We start from the raw sequence: 20,941 nt of genomic DNA on the forward strand, positions 1-20,941 counted from the left end.
CACCTCAAACATGGCAGTTATGCTGGATTTGTTCATATAGTTTTAATTTGATTTTGTACATTATTAATATGGTATACATTATACCATAATATATATTAGAGCAATATAACCCCTTATTGCTGAACCAATGTTTGTTGAAAAAAAAGGTTATTAAATAGAGAGTTAAGCGACAGTAAATTAGCTTTGACGCACATAATGTATATTTGGAATTCCATTATTTGAAAAAGCCATAACCATATGTGGCAATGACGGTGATGGATGGTAAAGAATTTCAATATGTAAATATATTTTAATTATCATACTTATAACGTATATATGTAATTGCATATTTTTTACCATCCTTGAAGAATAATTCACCCCGGCTTTGATAATAGTCCGTTAATTTCTTAGATGACACAGGTATGACACCATCATTACGTCAACTGCATCTCCGATTTGTGAAAAAAGACTCAATAAAAATGTTGTGTATGAGTGATAAGCATTTTTTCACATGCTCTATACAATGAAAAAATAACATGTTCCTGAAACTTTAATATCTTGAGTATCTATCTATTCTTGCTTGATTAGTCTTTGAAGAGAGTAGAGACTAAAGCATTAACAGCTGCCCTAAAGTTGAAAGGTCATTTTGAAAGAACTGTCATGGCGGACTGTGCAATTTTAGAGTTTGTTATTTAAGTAGAGAGATTTTTCTTAAGAAAAACTTGATTCCCCTTTTTATTGGCTCTGGATGTAATTAAAAGCTTGTACTTAAAGAATATACATGGTTATCATAGTCTGCATTCGCTCGAAATGCCTTTAAATCACGGTTGTCTAAAAATGATCATTTCACATTGAATTATAGAGTAAATGATAATGGTTGTGTGTAACCTATAGGGGTACACGCCCATTTATACAAGCAAATTAAGTTGTTTCATTTTTGGACACTTTTGCAAGAATAATAGTTTCTTGGATTAAAATCATAATGATACTCCTGAACATCGTATAAACAATTTGCTACAAACACATTGTTTTGTATGTAATACAGTCACGAGTGATATTCTTATGCACCAGTCAATTGTAACCACGCCCCCCCCCCCCCCGGTCCGGGGGTATACCGGGGATAGCCGGGGAAATGGGTCGTGTTTTTACCTTTCCGTTTGCTCCGCAGTGCCGGGTGAATGCGGTGGTTTTGTCTTCGCACTAAATATAGCGGGGAATAAGCCTTACCTAGGGTTCCCTGGGGTGCGGGGCCATTTGGCGGGGATTTTACTTCTATTTCGTCCCTGCAGGGCGGGGATTTTACCCGGGCTTGGCTGGACCGAAAGACAAAGTCCCCGCCATTCCCCGGACCTGGAGGGGCAGTGGTTACAATTGACTGGTCATAATATTGAACTACGTAAGTGTCAGGGTTATTATAAATGGACACGAAATAATAAATCATGGAAGTCGATCATATGTCATGTCACTAGGTCAGCAAAAACAATCTGTCATGCCTACATAAAACGTAAAGTCGTCCAAATTAATATGAAACAAAGGAGATTATTCTCTTTCACGAATACAATTATTATGGCAGGCGAACATCAGTCCTTGTTAGGTTTTCCTGGAATTCGATTGGAAACCGTTGCTATGTTACAGCAGACGTTTTCTTTTACTTTTTAGGTATTTTCGTTCCGGTGAATAATTATTATCGTATTGTTCATAAATATAAAATAGTAATAATAATTATGTTTTCCCCTCTATTTATCAACGCTGAGCAAGCAGAATGAAATCACTTTACTTGTTTTGTCTCACTTTATGTTTAGATGATCAAGTTCTTGCTTACTTGCTGCAAGTGATTTGGCAATGTAACATTTTCACTACCTGGAAAGGAAACACTGCAACTGCCATATTTCTGATGAAAGGGTTATGGGACCTTTTCGGGGCGGCGCATTGTGAGCCCCGAACCCGCAAAAGGACATATGCGTAGGTCTGTCACATAAAGTTACTCCGGCAAAGAAGAACGTGCAGCGCCATTTTGTTTACAATTTGTACTGAAGTAGAACAGAATAATATGAAATGTTAAATTTATTAATCGTATCTATCGAATTCATCAATAAAATTCAGTCACCTCAATCGCGTTTTTGTTGGTACCAAACTAGTTTCAGTTTTAGTTTCCAGGCTTTCGGTGGTTCGGAAACCTGTTTCGAAGGTTTTGCTTAAAGTAGCAAATACAGAGTTTGAACGAACTGATGGAGCTTCTGCAAGTAGACATTATTTCTAAGTTTCTTTAAAAGAATGATGGTCGTTGCCGGATTTCACCAAATGGTGTTACAGCATACGTGTTGGACCGCTGTGCGCCTTTCTTAAAACTGGTTAGTTTTCGGATATAACTAACAGACGAAACCGCCTTCGAATGGGGTTTCGATCATAATTTTCAAAAACCAGTTTCGGTTTTCGTAAAGCAAACGATAACACTTGTTTTCATTTGATTTTAAACTACAAATACACATTTCGGGAAACAAATATAAAACCAAAACTAGTTTATTACGAACCAAACGCCTATAGAATGTTCACAAATACATACAAAGTAAAGCACAAAATAAGTTCACAATGTTATTATGTTTTTGAATAACTAAATCATCTTTTTTATTGAGGACATATATGTGTGCATATACTTCTTAAATGTGATACAGAGTTTGACAAAATATGATAGGTGATGAATTCTGTTTTTTAGAACAATCAAAAAGGAAATTGTTTGATTTGAAGCAAAATACTGAAAACAATACGTCAATTAGTAAAAGAGTCATTTAGCAATGCCGTAGATCCATTCGGAACCCCTGGGTCAGTTTCCTTCGTTGTTATCGATGTAAAATCGCCGAGGTGTTCCGAAGCAGGACCGTAGATTGTCTGAGTCCCAGGTGCGAGAAGTGTAACTTATTGGTGTCCTAACACAAACATCTCAAAAGTTGAAAAAATGCCTTATATATTTATTTATGATCTTATAAAATAATAACAATTATGTTTTATTAGCTAAAAATGATACATTTAGATTACTGAAAAATAGCGGAATAATATTTCAGCTCTGTTTCTGAAGAATCTTTCCAATATAATGAATTTAAAGCGAGCAATAACAAAAGATTTGCATTTTTAAATAAAAAAAACATGAATTTTTATGCTGCGGCTGGAGAGATCAATGCATTCTTTTCAACTAAACCATTGAACCTGTAAAAATATTGTTTCTTCGCTTTCGAAAAAGCTCCTACAGCTACAAGCTGTCCATTAAGCGCCCGCAAGGTCGTTGTCCTTTTTATCTTCATCATTTTTCAATACACATTCAGAGTCGTTGGCCTTCCCAATGCCGCAGTGGGCAATTACAGCATTGACTGACATGGTGAATATCGTAGATACAACTCAGACATAAAGAATACTTGAGCACCATAGCTCTGGTCATTGACTCTAATTGTCCACAACGTTGAAATGAAACATTTAAAGTGACAATCTTATTCAAAATCATTACATACACATGTATAACAAACATAGATTTTGAGTGATTGACCTTTTAATTATTTACTAAATAACGCATTGATGGAAAATATTAATTACTAATAACAAAATTGTAACCGTGTATTTAAAAGCTGAAAACACACAACTATTAAATGATTGGAAAGTGCTAAAAGATTAACAGTGATCTACTATCTTCTAATAAGGTAGAAATACCGCGTTTTCTGCACCTTTCTTTCAAATTAAAATCGGTATCCTCCATAAAAACCATTGTTTTTAAGATTTATTTATCCTGTTTGATATATCAAAACAAGTGTATTAATTGTGGTAAATCGTATTTGTGAGTAAGAGTGCTTCTTTAAACTTTAAGGAATCGTTGTTCTATATAACATTAAATCATTAGTTTGCAGACGTAACTGATGACTTTTGCTAGATATTATTGGCCTGAAGGTTATTCAGATAGGCAAAGAAGGTATTGACACTTGGAGGAATTAGAGCGTGAAACGGGGGTCTAATGAGGTTGGCCTATTTTTGCTTCGGTCTTTGACCTACTGAAGAAAAGAAAATATATAGACATGACTGACAGGAGTAGGTCAATGAGTAGGTCAATGTTTTCCCCATTAAATGATAGCGAACTTGTCCTGAGATGTATGTACACAAAAGTACATTAACAAGATGAACGATGAAGCATAAACGAGAATGACTTAGTGAAATTTAAAGTATGATAAATACTTAAGTCAACTGACAATGATCTTGTTGTGTGATTCACTAGCTTTTACCGGCTTTTCCCAGATGAAACGGACTATATAGATGCAGGTTGTTATTCTATTGTCATTTTTGGACAAGGATATAATAGAAAAACATTAGTCATATCCTGCATATTTGAAATATCTTGCATTGAAAATTATATGCACGGCGCGTAGCTGGTTGTACCCAAATACGCAGTTGCGTAATGACATTTTGACAGGTCGAAGTTTCAAGTTGAAGTACTAAAACCCCCGAATTTGAAATGAAAACCGAAGGGTGGGGTTAGGGGGTGAAGGGGTTAATAATTTTATACACCAAGGCATCGAATGCGTAATCCTAAATTTGCCCAATCTACGCGTCTGTATGCATTCCACTTATAGTCACCAAATGCATGTTTAGCACATTATTTATAAGTGATTCGTTAACATGATTGAATGCATGGATTTATAACAACGCGTAAATAATTTATACCCCGGTTTATGGACACACGCGCCGCGTGCATAGATGGTCAATATTTGCTATTTTTGATAATCATTGTAAATAAACATTCCTGCAGTTTGTTGATGAAATGCACGCTAATTTAAACATAACATTCGTGTCGAAGGTCATGCTCAAGGCTAAATTTGGTAAATTTGTCCTCATAATAGGACAGTGACATATAATGTTTGTTTACATACTTTCAAAAATCTCAAGCCAAACATAAACTACGATCATGATCGAGCGCTGCCGACGATATTTAGCGAAAAATACCGAGCGCTCACCGGAAACTACCGAGCGCTCACCGGAAACTACCGAGCTTAAGTAAACGATCAATGGCTGTCGCGAACGACTGACAACGTGACAGAAATTTGTTGTTGAAAAGCAGGATTTTGAGCGCAGTAAAAATATTTTGCTTATGTTTCAATGTGCATTTCTACAAATAATAGATACTTCAAACATGACTTTGACGGATAATAATGAACCTATCAATGCAGACAACGAAAACAAGTAAGCAACTTAACCAGTTAAAGCTTGTGTACATGTTATGCATTGTTAGTTCGGGTTTATTTGATACGGGTTTTGTTTCGTGATTGTTTACAGCTGTTTGTGAAACGTATCTAGCTCGAAACAAAGAAGAAAGCGTATACATATATATAAATATACTGAATCGTGCAAATGATAAAATAATATAGAGAGTTTCACCTTGCAAAACTTAAACACTGATGCATATTATATTTTCCTTAATACGGTAAAAACGATAACTTTAGTAAAATGCACTGTGCATTTTTAATTACATGTATAATGTCATATGTTAGTCATAATGTAAGCGATGGGGATATCAATGCATTAAATACTTAAAAGTTCAATTGCATGCGCTGTTTATGCATTATATTCTTTTATTATTGTTATTTTATGTTAATCACAATATTGAACGGATATATCATGGTACTTTAATGCTTTTTGCATACTTCTCCAGTTGCAAACCATCTTATATGTTTAACAAACTTTCGACTACATTTCGGCAAAACCTACACAGATTTCCAAAAAGGGAAGTTTAATTCTGATTTTAAGCTCGACCAATGCGGGCCAAGATCGCTAGGATCGAAACTACCTTGTGAGGACACATACCTAGCATACCAAGCATTCCTCTCAAGTTCTGATCTGCGCCTCTTCAAAGCCACAATAAAGAAATGCTTACAGTACAATACAAACTCCTTAGTTTACAAGTAGAGAGCTTAACAATAATATCTGAAAGTGGTTTATTTCAGCTTTTTGATTGCAACGAAATGAAATTGAAACTATGTGGGTGTGCAGAAGTTAAATTTCGATGATCAGAGCTATCTGGTAGTTAAACTTTTAACACCAAGCCGGGCTTGGTACAAGATAGATTGAAATGTGATACCTGGTTGAAATGATGTTACAATAAAGACATAAAGAGATGTTGGTAATGAAATTGAACGAGAACTTCGCACTTTAAGTCAATTACTAGTGCATGCGTTATGACAATAGTATTGGATTTTGCAAATAGTAGAACGCGGTTACCCTGAGCCAAGCAAGATCAATCAATATTTGGAATGTGTTTCGGTACAGGTTATTGCCAAGTTGTTTGGACGTTGCTACTACAAACATCAGCAGACGAAATACCAACGCTGGAGGCAGGCCAAATCCGGGTCAAAAGCGATCTAATATACAAAACCACCTCTTCAGTGTAAAAATCCACCTGGGGATTTTGAAGCAGAATTTTCTATCTGCTGTAAAATGTTAGAGGCAAACTATATAAACAATTAATAGCAGAAGTGAACTGACTCACCTCAGAGGCAATCGCACTCAAGTACAGATATTAAGTACATTACTAAAAGTACTTTACGTAAATAACAACGAAAATTTCATGAATTAATAAACGATTAAGGCAAATAACAGGAGTGCATGTGAATTTCTTCTTTGCAGCGTCACTAAGAGCAGACGATAAAACAAATGCACTTTTACTATTGAATTAGCAACATTTTAAGACCCATAAAACTTTTATCTTCCAAAAATATTTAAATAACATCGTTACAATTTGCTTTTATTGTCGATGATATAATCATTTCGTTTTGTTCAAAAGAATTGGAAGCCAGAGATGAATCAGCTCTATTATGCGACATCCTTTTTGAAACATCATCGCCCGATATTCACTGTTCGATCTATCTGTTCAAGGACAAAGGTGACGAATCTTTGTAGGATACATATACAAATCTTGCTCAATTGCATTCAAATGGGTGAATCATAACGAATTATGTCTGTTTAGGCTGACACTTAGTCACGAGATGGACTGATTTAGTCACCTGGTACGATCTCTCTCAGTGTTGTTCCTTTTCCTCTCTGACAAGCGAACTTCGCTATTGGTTTACTCGGTTCATTATCGAGTACAAAATATGAAAAGGTTTCAAGTGCTGAATAGACTGAAAAGTGCATTTTCTGATTCAGTTATATACAAAGGGAAGCAACTCTTAGAACCCGTTTGCGCTAAATACGCATAAAAACGTTCGATGTGTGATTAAAGGGAGGTAATACAATTAATATATTTTGACCAGCTCGATTAAATTTATGAATGGCGTGATAGTAAAGGGAGGGAACAACCTAAACAATGAATCATGACTACGTTTAGTGTTGACTCACGTGTGCATTAGTAACCCCCATTCTTCCGGCATTCCAATCTCGACTGTCTAATGGGACGCTGAAGTTTATAGAGAAGCAGCGAATTAATTATTAATTGGGTGTTTGTTAAGGAAAACGTGGATAAAATGGGAAAGTAAGATCATAAAATTTTACTATATTGTTGTTATCTGAAATACATGCAAATATTGGGTGTATTATACTGCATAGTTTTCGCTTTATTTATATCGCTGGTTGAAAATGTATAAGCACCTAATTCTTGTAATTCCATTGTCGTTGCAAGAATGTGCACTAACAGGTACGAAATTGCATAAACAAGGGAGTGTACGAGTTATGCACAAAATAAGTTAAGTTTTAAGATCGATTAATAGTTATATTGTTGCTTTTATAATTAACCGCCATTTTAACCATTGCAGGTGCATTCTCGACGTCGGTAACGCTCTTGTGCACGTTGTGAAAGAGGCTCTTAGCCAGGGCAGGGTCACTTTTGGCATCTTCGAATGCGTCGAGGTTCTTGAAACGTAAGTGAAAATCTTTATTTGCGGCTTCGCAGGGCTCACATATATTGACTAGGCGTGCCCATAAGTAGGGCGTTGCTCAACTTGCATAAACGTTATTAATAATTAATCTCCAGCGTATATATGCAGATTTGCCATGCTGTAATGTCATAAGTGCATGGCATTTTTTTACTGGATTATGAATTAAATGTCAAGTATATACATTATACATTGCAACACATAACTGTTATATTGCAAAATAATTTACACGGAAGCACAGTTATTGAATTGCCGTCTAATGCATAACTGTCTCTTATCGTCAGGTAATGGCGCGGTGTTATTTCGTATTCTACTTAAATGCTCTTAGACTTATGTTTGTGGCCTGATGCTAAAGATAAACCAGGGTAAATATAAAATTGTTTTATAACAAACTGGTTTGTTAAAAGTTGGTGAAGAGAGATTGCATTTTTGAGTGGAAACGAAAATTCGTTTGAAGTACAAATATACGAATTGGAAGTCACTACTTTAAATTATAAATAACACAATTAACGGTTCAACGAAAATTATTATTAATTCTTAAAAACTGGCCTACGTGCAAGAAAATGGAAACAGAATCTAGAACTGTTTCAATCTATTTATAGATACCCATTACTTCACCAATCACATGCCCTGGCCTGTCGTTCTTGATTTATTTATAGCAATGCACATTCAAATTGATATATAGGCCATCCAAATAAGGCAAAATTGAGTACGCATTGCCATTTAAAAGCTATAGTCAACAGTGGAAAACGTGGCTTTAAGGGAAAATATATTTGTTTTGCTTTCGAACTAACGACGTAATATGAAAATGCGAGCAATTCAATAATGCGCATGTTGCATACAAAACATTATTGTGGGAATTGCGTCATGTAATTGTTAATGGTACGTAATGATTTCAGTCCAAATAATTGCACGTGGACAAATATTTTAATACGATTTTTATATGGGAAATCTTCTTTTAGGGATTAGAGGAATCCCGTGTTAAACGTCTATTATTTTAGACTAGTAACGATCCAGAATGCGATTATGTTGATGACGTGTAGCTTGCATTTGTTTGGGAAAATAGTAAACAAGTGTTTGTATTGTTATTTTTTTCAGATGCCCGGAGCAGGTAATGCTGTGCATCCTCCCCACAGTGTCTGATGAAAATATTCTGAACTTGGTCAACATTCAGCACAAACTGATCGAAGCTCATTGCTGGGAAAATGAGGTCAACCTCGTGAAAGTAAGCCACGCCCACTTGTTAATCCGTGTGACCTTGTGCATGTAGCTTAGACACGTACATTATTTAACATAATTATTTGACCTACTTTTTTATTAAGGATTGGTTTTCTGTGAATATTTATCTTACGTATCTGGAAAAATATACGTGGTTTCCCTGTGCGCATAGTTGAAATATTTTAGTACAGGTGTTAGTAAGTGTATCGATGGGGGAATGATTGAAATGATATCGAATCTTAAACAATTATTCGTGATCATGCGTACCTATGTTAAAGGCTGGTCCATCTTTCGCATTCCATTTCGAATGCAAGCTAAATATTTATATAACTTTATGTGTTATGCACTTGAAATCTGTCTATTTTTGATTCTCTGCAATGTATTTCTTCCTTGTTTCATGCAGCAATGCAAATTATTAATGTATTTGCTGTTACTGAAACACGCTGAGATTGCATAAAATCTACCACAGCTGGAAATTCAAAACAAATCTACATTTCAAAGTTTTTATCACACGGTAACAAGCAAGCAGATGTTGTAAATATATTATATGGAACTTTTTTTAATCCAGTGTTACACATAAGCTACATTATAGCTATGATTTTATACTTTCGTCATTATTGTATAATTTATATCAATATTAAACCCTCTTTTATCTGACGCATTTTAGGTGGACAGTTCACAAAAGCTATTGGCTCTTCTGACCCAAGGAGCAAGCAACCTTGACCGCACAGCTGACCTCGGTTGCCTCTTAGTTGGCTATCCGACCGATGACATGAGCAAAGATGATTTTCAGATCACCAAACTCTCCTATCTCTTCAATGAACAGATGGAACCCATTGCTCTGCCTGATTGAGAATTGTAAGGAGGATGTTTGACCTTGTACTTATAAAGGTGAGGATTTGTGTTTTGTTTATATATTTTTAGCTCATTTGTGACGCAAACTGGTAGCACATAGAATTTCTCTCGAGTAGAAATCAGTACTGATGTCCATGAGAAAGTGACCCTGTTGGGGATTGAACCCACAATCTCTTGTGAGACACGAAAGTCTACTACTAATCTATATTATTCGGCCTTTTACCAGTTTCAGTAGACGCACTACCCCCCCCCCCCCCCCTTTTTGGAGGGGGGGGGGGCGTGTTTTTTCAGTTATGGGGGAAGAGTACCTTTTTCATGCATTTTAGGCTCAAATGATTTAAAATTTTCCATAAAGCATTGTATATATCTCCTAGAGACATTTTAATGATTTTTTTAAATTTTAGTTTTTTTGTAAGCGGGGAATTTCAGAGGCTATTTTGGGGACAAAAGCAGTGTCTGGCCTTTAGGGAAGTTGCGGAGTATCGACTACGGAAAAGCCTGTTAAAGGTCTTATTTCTCATCCTTTGTGATTTTGCACCAGGATAACTTCCCCCACAACCTTAACCTTTAAAATGCACATGCTGCGCCAGGTGTTTAAATGTCAAAATGCACTTTCGTGTCTTAAATGAATATTAAATATTGCACCTGTAAGCGAATGTCATGATGTATTGTTTATGAAATGGTTCGGGAAGTTTGATCAACTCTGATATTATGGATATTAAAATTACTTGTTTGCTAGTGGTTGACCCAGATATTGCAAGCAATAAATACATGACACCGAACCAGGAAAAATCGATTGAAACTATATTAAGAGATTGAAAAATCAAATAGGGAAGTTTAGTACAGCCCATGTATAATGATACACTTGAATTTCATTTTAAATTTCCTGTGAGAAACTTTCACACAGTTCGAACAATAAATATATGTTGTACAAACTTAAGATTGATTGATATTGATATTAATGTTCTTGTACGGACTGATAATATATATGTTATTATTTTATTTTCAGGAACAGCAAGCGTTCCTGTCCGCGGCGGCTCAGCCTAATTGGCTTATCAAGATACGGTCTACATCAGATCCATATCAGCTGAAATTGGCTTGAAATCCTGCCCTATGTTATGAAAAAAATGTATTCAAGAAATAATTATATGTGTTAAGGTACACTTGTCTGATCTGACTGGCTACGTTATGTATGAGAAATAATTATATGTGTTATGGTGCACTTTTCTGATCTGACATAATGTATGAGATATAATTATATGTGTTTAGGTGCACTTGTCTGATCTGCCTGGCTACTTAATGTATGAGATATAATTATATGTGTTACTTAGTTTGCGCTGATTAGTGCCGCTAGTTTTGGATCAGGGTGGTATTCCATATGCAACTTAAGTCATTCTTAGGGACATACATCATTGATTGCATTCACTCTATTGGTCAGTTATTAATTGCAAGTAATCCGATTAGCTACATCGTTCTTAGATCCAATTAAGACTAAAATTGAGTACCAGCCGTGGGGTCCAGAAAAGGATTAATAGAAACATCAAAAATTTTAAATCTGTATATGGAAACGACACAAATGTCAACGAGTTGATTTGTAGTAAAAAAAAAATACACAAATATAATTTCAATTTACGAATGATAAATCGATTTATATCGTTATTGAATCGGCACCTTAAATCATTGTAATTATGATCAATGTATTAACTTAATGAGAAATGCATCTGTCTTGTCAGAAGTATTTTAATTTTGATGTCATTTTAAATTTTTGCAATCTAAGACTTGGGGCCGTTAAGAACAGAATCTCGTTTGCACTGCAATGACCTTAAATGAGTTGATTGGATGTTAATCATATACAAGAAATTATAGGTTATATTTTAGTTTAATCTATATTTAGACGTACATTTGTATGATTCATGAATATACGTTTTATTTTGCATTTAATGAACAATATTTTAAGTACAAGATAAATGTATTTAGTAATTAAATGCACTTTTAAGATTTAGGATATAGTTTATTCTCTGTTGTTAATAACTTATGTGAAAATGGGGTTTGAAAGTACATCATGAAAAAAGCATACACGTCTGTGTATTTAAATTTATGTTCTGCCAGTATCTAGTGCGAAAAGAGGTGAAATTCCTAAAACAAGTATAAAACTATCAATTTTGTTTTAAAACGAAAATACAGACAAAACTCATTATGTTTAAGTCGTTTAAACCTCGGAAAAGCTTCGAGGTAACGAACGTTCGCTATAACCAAAATACAAAACATGTCTTATGAAACCAAAAATATTCGAAAAAAATCGACTTAACAGGAAAGTCGAGATAACATATTACGACATAAATTCAGGTACTTCCATAAAATTTAATAGGGGTATTTTATGATTTCGTGCTGGGCACGTTTTATTTATTCGTAGATTAGACTGTTGTACATTTTTGCTGTGCAAAGTGTATTGTTCCTCATTGTTAATACATTATTTATTTTCCCATTATGTATAAACATTATTATTATCACATCGCTACCATCATTGTTCTTTATATGCAATCATCATTGTTTTAATGTTGAAGATGTTATTGTTCTTATCTTGATAACAACGTTATTCTTATATTGCAAACATCATTGTTCTTATGATGCAAACATAATAATTCTTATGTTGCAAACATCGTAGTTCTGATGTTGCAAACATCATATTTGTAATGATGCAGACATCATTGTAATATTGCGAACATCATAGTTGTAATGATGCAGACATACACGTTTTAATGTTGCAAACATTGTAGTTGTAATGTTTCAAACATCATGGTTGTAATATTGCGAACATCATAGTTGTAATGATGCAGACATACACGTTTTAATGTTGCAAACATTGTAGTTGTTATGTTGCAAACATTATTGTTTAAATGTTGCAAACATGAACTTTTGCCTTACATTGAAGTGAAAAGTAAATAAATGACAAAACATTACCAGTAGTTCCTCTTTTTTGGACTTTCAGAAAGAACAAATACTTGTATGTTCTTGGGGATGGGGCTGGGGGGAGGGTGATGCAGTTTGTTGTCTATTTGAGTTTATCAAGGTCTGCCCGTGCCTATTGGCTGCCTATTGACCCCGCAGTGACGTCATCACGACCTAAATTGTGTTTAAATGCCATGAGCTTTAAGTGACACAACTCGCAGTCAAATCGAGACATTTGGAAGAAACAGAGTGAGATACAAGGTATTTGGGTGCGATACGCCAACTCTTTGCAAAGAAACTGTACTTGGTTCTTAACTTGCTCGGTGTAAAGCACCGATACACGGGATACAACTGTCCTGGGTTGAACCAGTACTGAGTACACCATTTTCCCAGGAATACACTTTAAATGCCGAGCGGTAGGCAAGAGAATACTGGTACCATATTCTATTCGATTAAACGAGGTCGGACTTTGAACCCTTGACATTCAGCACCCGAAGCGAACGCATTTCAACTGAGCTATCGAGGTGCTGATGCATTTGTTTACATGGATATAGAATAAAGAGAATGCCAACGGTCGAGCGTTTTCTCTGCCGTCGAAAGGTGAACATATCTGCTATTATGTTATATTCTGTCACGTATGTACTATTAAGGGCGTTTTTGTTGATACCAAACCAGTTTCAGTTTTGGTTTCAATGTTTTCAGCAGTTTCGAAACTGGTTTTGGTACATTTGCTTGAAGGAACAATTGTATGGTTTTGTGCACAGTTTCAATGACATGGCGGAGCTACTGCATGTAGCCATTATTTCTGAACTTCTTCAAAACAATGATACCACAAATGGTCGTTTGCATGTTTCATATAAGAGGTGTTTCAACACACGTGTTTGATCACTGTCCGCCATGTTCTTTTTCAAAGAGAACGAGTTTGCGGATGAAACCGCCTCCTGTACGGGTTTCGATAGTTTCAAAAACCAGTTTCAGTTTTCGTTACAAAAAACGATAAAACTGGTTTGGGTTTTATTTGAAACTGTAACAACAAATACACAGTTCGTGAAACCGATAGAAAACCAAAACGAGTTTATTACCACTAAAAACGCCATATGTTTCATGCATGAATCTTGAACTGCCCGATTTGACCACATTGACCTTGTATGCTGACCGCAACTCCGGTAGTCAAACTACATGTAGTATACATTTCCAATATGTATAGGCATACTTCCAACGTTTTTTTTATAAAGTCTGCACTCGTAGCAGGTGACATATTCAATTTTATCGCACTTATTCATCAATTCACCAAAACATGGAACAACAGCCCTAAACCCCACAAGTTGTTGTAATATGTCTCATTACGTGATAAACAACAAAACTCGTGGCTCTGAATCATACATTTTGTTGTCTGTGATATGTGTTTATGCGAAGACTGTCCTTACTATATTTTTACTGAAACATTCTTTTCGCCATTTAAGACCTAACCACAGCAACATCCACAACAACAGGGTTCGTCATGCAAGATAGTATATATTTGAGTATTGCTGCTAGCGCCCCTCTGCCTCCGAACAATGTGCAAACGCCTTGAAGGCGGGTGGATCCATTATGTCCGATAGAGGCTGCCAGTCGTTTATTTGTATGTCTTGTCTTTGCCATAAGTAGCATTTTCCCTCGGTTTGTAAGCCTATACACAAGCAAGAATAAATTTACAAATGCCTTTAATACCGATCATTATGTATACATGTATATATAATACATTCATATACAGATATTTGCTTGTAATGTGCCAAATGCTCCCGTGTGACCTTGACATTACTGATTATGTTCCTAGAAACACTTTAAAGGTACTCCTATGATTTAGGAGCGATATCGAATCTAGGAGCAAGGTGCTATAAACCTTTCACTTATCCATAAATATACTTACGACTTATACAAAGCAAAAGTCAAAATATTATGTTGAGCAATATCGATTCTAGGAGCAAGGTGCGAATAATGGTAAACACTTGTTGAGTTCTTTGTCTTTGTCCATGGAAAGTTTTAATTCAGTCCTCCATAAACATATTATGCAACTCTGTTGAATCAGAAATCGATGTGATATTCTATTGTAGGTTGTGTACCTATATATGTGTGCCATTGTCACGAAAGGCGAACACAAATAATCCATTAGTTTAAAGTATGACCGATATAGATAAGTTGTCTTATAGTTTAGCAAATAACATGTTGTCAAGACTCAGTGACAAAAGTTGCAACAATATTCTTAATAATAGGACGTATACAAAGTCAAAATGTTATGTAATGATCCGGGGCGATACTCATAAAACGTCTAAAGTCGATTCCTTACTTATGCCACTTTCCTAGATATACAAATTTAAGAATTTCTGAAATACATTCTTTTTATTGACCTTATTGTTAAAACATACGTTAATGTTTAAAACAATTACACATTTCTTTTAATATGACTAAGTTATCGACAAAAGGTAAGAAATGACTTTAAGATGCTTTACGAATTTGGCCTAGTGTTGATTGTTTTGACATAGGTTGCATTCGTTGGGGATAATAATAAACAATATTGCTATTTTGCAGATGCCCGGAGAAGGTAATGCTGTGTATCCTTCCCTACAGTGTCAGATGAAAATATTCTGAACTTGGTCAACATTCAGCACATGAACTTGTCAACATTCAGCACAAACTGATCGAAGCTCATTGCTGGGAGAATGAAGTCAACCTCGTGAAAGTAAGCCACGCCCACTTGCCAAGTTAATTAGTGTGACCTTGAGCATTAGTTTAGGCACGCACTTTATTGGACATAATTATGTGCCCTATATTTTTTTATTTAGGATTGGTTTTCTGTGAATATTTATCTTGAGAATCTGGAAAAATATACGTGGTTTCCCTATGCGCATAGTTGAAATATTAGTACAGGTGTCAAAAAGAATATCGATGGGGGTGTGATTGAAATGATATCGAATCTCTACTAATTATTCGTGATCATGCGTACCTATGTTAAAAGCTGGTCCATTTCGAATGCATACTAAATATTTATATAACTTTATGTGTCATGCACTTGAAATCTGTCTATTTTTGTTTCTCTGCAATGCATTTCTTCCTTGTTTCATGCAGCAATGCAAATTATTAAGGTATTTGCTATTACTGAAACACGCTGATATTGCAAAAATCTACAAGAGCAGGAAATTCAAAGCAAATCTACATTTCATTTTTTTATCAGTTGCAATACACGTACACGCTAACAAGCAAGCAGATGCTTTAAATATATTATATGGAAGTTTTTTTTTAATCTAGTGTTACACATAAGCTACATTATAGCTATGAACTTGTACTTTGTTCATTTATTGTATAATTAATATCAATATTAAACCCTCTTTTATCTGACTAACTTCAGGTGGACAGTTCACAAAAGCTATTGGCTCTTCTGACCCAGGGAGCAAGCAACCTTGACCGCACAGCTGACCTCGGTTGCCTCTTAGTTGGCTATCCGACCGAGGACATGAGCAAAGATGATTTTCAGATCACCAAACTCTCCTATCTCTTCCATGATCAGATGGAACCCATTGCTTTACCTGACTGAAGATTGTAAGGAGGTAGTGTGAACTTGTACTTAAAAAGGTGAGGTTTTGTATTTTGTTTATACTACTTGAAGCTTATTTGGCTCGGAAGCCGGGTGCTTATAGGATCACTCTCTAGTCCGTTTCCTGTAGAAATCAGTACTGATGTTCATTTTGAGAGGCCTGGAGTTAGTAACCTTGATGGGAATTGAATCAACAGCCTGTTTCGTGAAACGCGGAAACCATTACTTCTCAACTAAATTCGACGTCCTTTCACGAGGTTATGGGAGACATCCTAGCCCCTTTCTGTGTGTGTGTGTGTGTTTGGGGGGGGGCATACGTGATGGAAACAAATGGAATATAATATCAATATAGCAGTATAATCACATACAAACATAATTTTAATGATTTTATTTTGTTTGTTTTGTTTGTAAAAGGGGAATTTTAGAGGCATTTTGGGAGATAATAGAGTCTGGCTGTTGGGGAAGTGGCCGAGTATCGACTACGGAAAAGCCTGTTAAAAAGGACTTGTTTCTCATCCGTTTTGATTCTGCACCAGGATAACTTCCTCCAAACCATAACCTTTAAGATACACATGCTGCGTCAATGTTTTTTTTTAAATTTTAGTTTTTTTGTAAGCGGGTAATTTCAGAGGCTATTTTGGGGGACAAAAGCAGGGTCTGGCCTTTAGGGAAGTTGCGGAGTATCGGCTACGGAAAAGCCTGTTAAAGGTCTTATTTCTCATCCTTTGTGATTTTGCACCAGAATAACTTCCCCCACAACCTTAACCTGTAAGATGCTGCGCCAGGTGTTTAAATGTCAAAATGCACTTTCGTGTCTTAAATGAATATTAAATATTGCACCTGTAAGCGAATCTCATGATGCATTGTTTATGAAATGGTTGAGGAAGTTTGATCAGCTTTGAAATTATGGATATTTAAATTACCTGTTTGCTAGTGGTTGACCCAGATAATGCAAGCAATAAATGCATGACATTGAACCAGGAAAAGTGGATTGAAACTATATTGAGGGATTGAAAAAACAAATAGGGAAGTTTAGTACAGCCCATGTATAATGATACACTTGAATTTCATTTTAAGTTTCCTGTTAGAAACTTTCACACAGTTCGAACAATAATTTTTTGTTGTACAAACTTTAGTTTGATTTTTATTGATATAAATGTTCTTGTACGGACTGATAAAATCTATGTAATTGTTTTATCTTCAGGAACAGCAAGCGTTCCTGTCCGCGGCGGCTCAGCCTAATTGGCTTATCAAGATACGGTCTACATCAGATCCATATCAGCTGAAATTGGCTTGAAATCGTGCCCTATGTTCTGAAAAAATGTATTCAAGAAATAATTATATGTGTTAAGATACTCATGTCTGATCTGACTGGTTACTTAATCTATGAGAAATAACTATATGTGTTAAGGTGCATTTGTCTGATCTGACTGGCTACATAATGTATGAGAAACTATTATATGTGTTTAAGTGCACTTGTCTGACCTGACATAATGTATGAGATATAATTATATGTGTTTAGGTGCACTTGTCTGATCTGCCTGGCTACATAATGCATGAGATATAAGTATATGTGTTACTTAGTTTGCACTGATTAGTGCCGCTAGTTTTGGATCAGGGTGGTATTCCATATGCAACTTAAGTCATTCTTAGGGACATACATCATTGATTGCATTCACTCTATTGGTCAGTTATTAATTGCAAGTAATCCGATTAGCTACATCGTTCTTAGATCCAATTAAGACCAATATGGAATAGCACTCATCGGGCCCTTTTCAGAAAAGGATGAAATTCAATAATCTTAAATCTGTAGAAACGTCACAAATGTCAACCAGTTGATTTTTTTTAATGAACTTTGTGTTCAGTTTTAATACTGGCTGAAGTTAAATTCACACAAATATATAGTAAAACATAAACAAAAAGATAATTTCAATTTACGAATGATAAATAGATGTATGTCTTTATTGAATCGGTCCCCTGAATCATTGTAATTATGATCTATGTATTAACTTAATGAGAAATGCACCTGTCTTGTCAGAAGTGTTTTAATTTTGATGTCATTTTAAATTTTTGCAATCCAAGAATTGAGGTGGTTAAGAACAGAATCTCCTGTGCACTGAAATGACTTTAGATGAGTTGATCGGATGTTAATCATATACAAGAAATTATAGGTTATATTTTAGTTTAATCTATTTTTAGACGTACATTTGTATGATTCATGAATATGCGTTTTATTTTGCATTTAATGAACAATTATTTTGGTACAATATACATGTGTTTAATAATTAAATGCACTTTTAAGATTTAGGATATAGTTTATTCTCTGTTGTTAAATCTTATGTGAAAATGGGGTTTGAAAGTACATCATGAAAAAAAGCATAAACGTGCCAGTATCTAGTGCGAAAAGAGGTGAAATTCATAAAATAAGGATAAACCTATCAATTTTGTTTTAAAACGGAAATACAGTCAAAACTCGCTAGGTTAAAGTCGTGTGAACCTCGTTAAAGATCGAGTTAACGAACAATCGATATAACCGAAATACAAAACATGTCTTATCAAAACCAAAATATTCGAAAATAATCGACTTAACAGGAAAATTGAGAAAATTGTGTTTGACATGTTGCTAATATCATTGTTGCTATATTGCAAGCATCATTGTTCTTATGTTAAATGTATAATTGTTCTAATGATGCAAGCATGATAGTTCTTATGTTGCAAACAGCGTAGTTGTAATGTTGCCAACATCATGGTTGTAATGATGCAGAAATCGTAGTTGTAATGTTGCAAACATTGTATTTGTAATATTGCAAACATCATAGTTGTAATAATGCAGACATACAAGTTTTAATGTTGCAAACACTGAAGCTAATTGTAATGTTGCAAACACTGAAGTTAGTTGTAATGTTGCCTACATTATTGTTTTAATGTTGCAATTATAAAATGTTGCCTTACATTGAAGTGAAAGTAAATAAATGACAAAATATTACGAGAAGTTTCTCATTTTCATTGAACTTTCAGAGAGAATAAATACTTGTACAACTCTTGGGGAGGGGCTGGGGGGAGGGTGATGCAGTTTGTTGTCTATTTGAGTTTATCAAGGTCTGCCCGCGTCCATTGGCTGCATCTTGGCTTGACCCGGCAGTGACGTCATCACGACTTAAATTGTGTTCAAATGTCATAAGTAACATCGTACAGAAGTCACAGCAATTTTCAGTCAAATCCAGACATTGGAATACTTAAAGAAACAGAGTAAGATACAAGAGATCCGGGTGCGATACCCTAGCTCTTTGTGAAGATACTTCTTGTTTTTAGCGTGCTAGGTTTAAAAGCACCGATACGCGTATTACAACTTTCCTGGGTTGAACCAGTACTGAGCACACCATTTTCCCAGTACTACCCTTTAAATGCCGAGCGCTTAAGCGAGGAAGCTACTAGTACCATATTCATACGCCTTTCGGCTTGACGTGGTCGGGCTTTGAGCGCCCGACCTTAAGCGAACGCTCTACCACTGAGCTATCGAGGTGGTGATGCATTTTATACATGGAATTAAAATTTAAAGTACCGCGAGAGAATGCCAACGCTCGTACGTTTTTCTCGACGAAAGGTGAACTTGATTAAGATCATTTATGCAAGTATGTTAATCTGTCACGTATGTACTAAGTTTCATGGTCGTATCTTGAACTGCCCGTAGTCTAATGGTCGTTGAGACCAGTCTAGTGCGTCCCAACTGGCTGGTCAATATATTGAAGAATAAGTGTGATAAAAATGAATATGTCGCCTGCTTTGAGTGAAGTCTTTTAAAAAAACGCTGGAAGTATGTATATAAACATTGTTCATTTATATTTATAAGTTTGACTACTGGAGTTTAGGGCAGCATACAAGGTGAGTGTGGTCAAATTTGGACACTTGATAGGGCCACACCACGGGAAAGAATATTTGCAATTTAGCTGTTTATTAGAATCAATATAGATATGATGCCTATCAGCATGTTCACCATAATTCGTAAAGAATGAAGTGGAATTGTTCAGAATTTTTTTGTCTTTTCAAATGCCATAACTCCATCAAGCGAAGAGTCCGATCTCGTTGTTGGTCATACATGGTCAAAATATTTTGCCCATAAAACATTTGGTAAGTTTTGTTAAGATTGGGAGGAATTCTTTAGATAGAGATCAGACATGTATATGTTACACCGCGTGTGACGACCATGTCACAAACGGCAACGAAGCCGAAAAACATCCCTATTACGTTTTCAATGTTAGGATTGCGACATTAAAATGAACAGCCACAGACAAAGAAAAGACATTTCAAAAATTAATGTTATACGGGTGAAAAATAATTCAAATGAACGCACGAATGGTCAAAGTTTGCTGTGGACAGAGAAGTAAGGTAAATGCCAAAGTGACGCACTGCCTTGAAATCAGTACCACAGACAACAGAATGGATGAGCCACTTATTTGGCTGTTTATCACGA

General features: G+C 35.4%; 1 protein-coding gene across 2 annotated transcripts; it reads left to right on the plus strand.

The window, feature by feature from the left end:
- The first annotated feature begins 5,015 nt into the window (after positions 1-5,015).
- LOC128212799 (growth arrest and DNA damage-inducible protein GADD45 alpha-like) lies at positions 5,016-12,910 on the plus strand. Of its 2 annotated transcripts, none has more exons than XM_052918117.1 (5): positions 5,016-5,193; positions 7,758-7,862; positions 8,976-9,102; positions 9,763-9,986; positions 10,960-12,910. In XM_052918117.1, exons 1-4 carry the CDS (start codon positions 5,102-5,104, stop codon positions 9,946-9,948), a joined length of 510 nt encoding a protein of 169 aa, XP_052774077.1. In that variant the 5' UTR covers positions 5,016-5,101; the 3' UTR covers positions 9,949-9,986; positions 10,960-12,910. The 2 variants fall into 2 exon arrangements, with proteins under 2 accessions (XP_052774077.1, XP_052774078.1); XM_052918118.1 differs by lacking the exon at positions 5,016-5,193 and adding an exon at positions 7,321-7,477.
- Positions 12,911-20,941: the final 8,031 nt, after the last annotated feature.

This window comes from Mya arenaria, chromosome 13, assembly GCF_026914265.1.
Source record: "Mya arenaria isolate MELC-2E11 chromosome 13, ASM2691426v1".
Taxonomy (NCBI): domain Eukaryota; kingdom Metazoa; phylum Mollusca; class Bivalvia; order Myida; family Myidae; genus Mya; species Mya arenaria.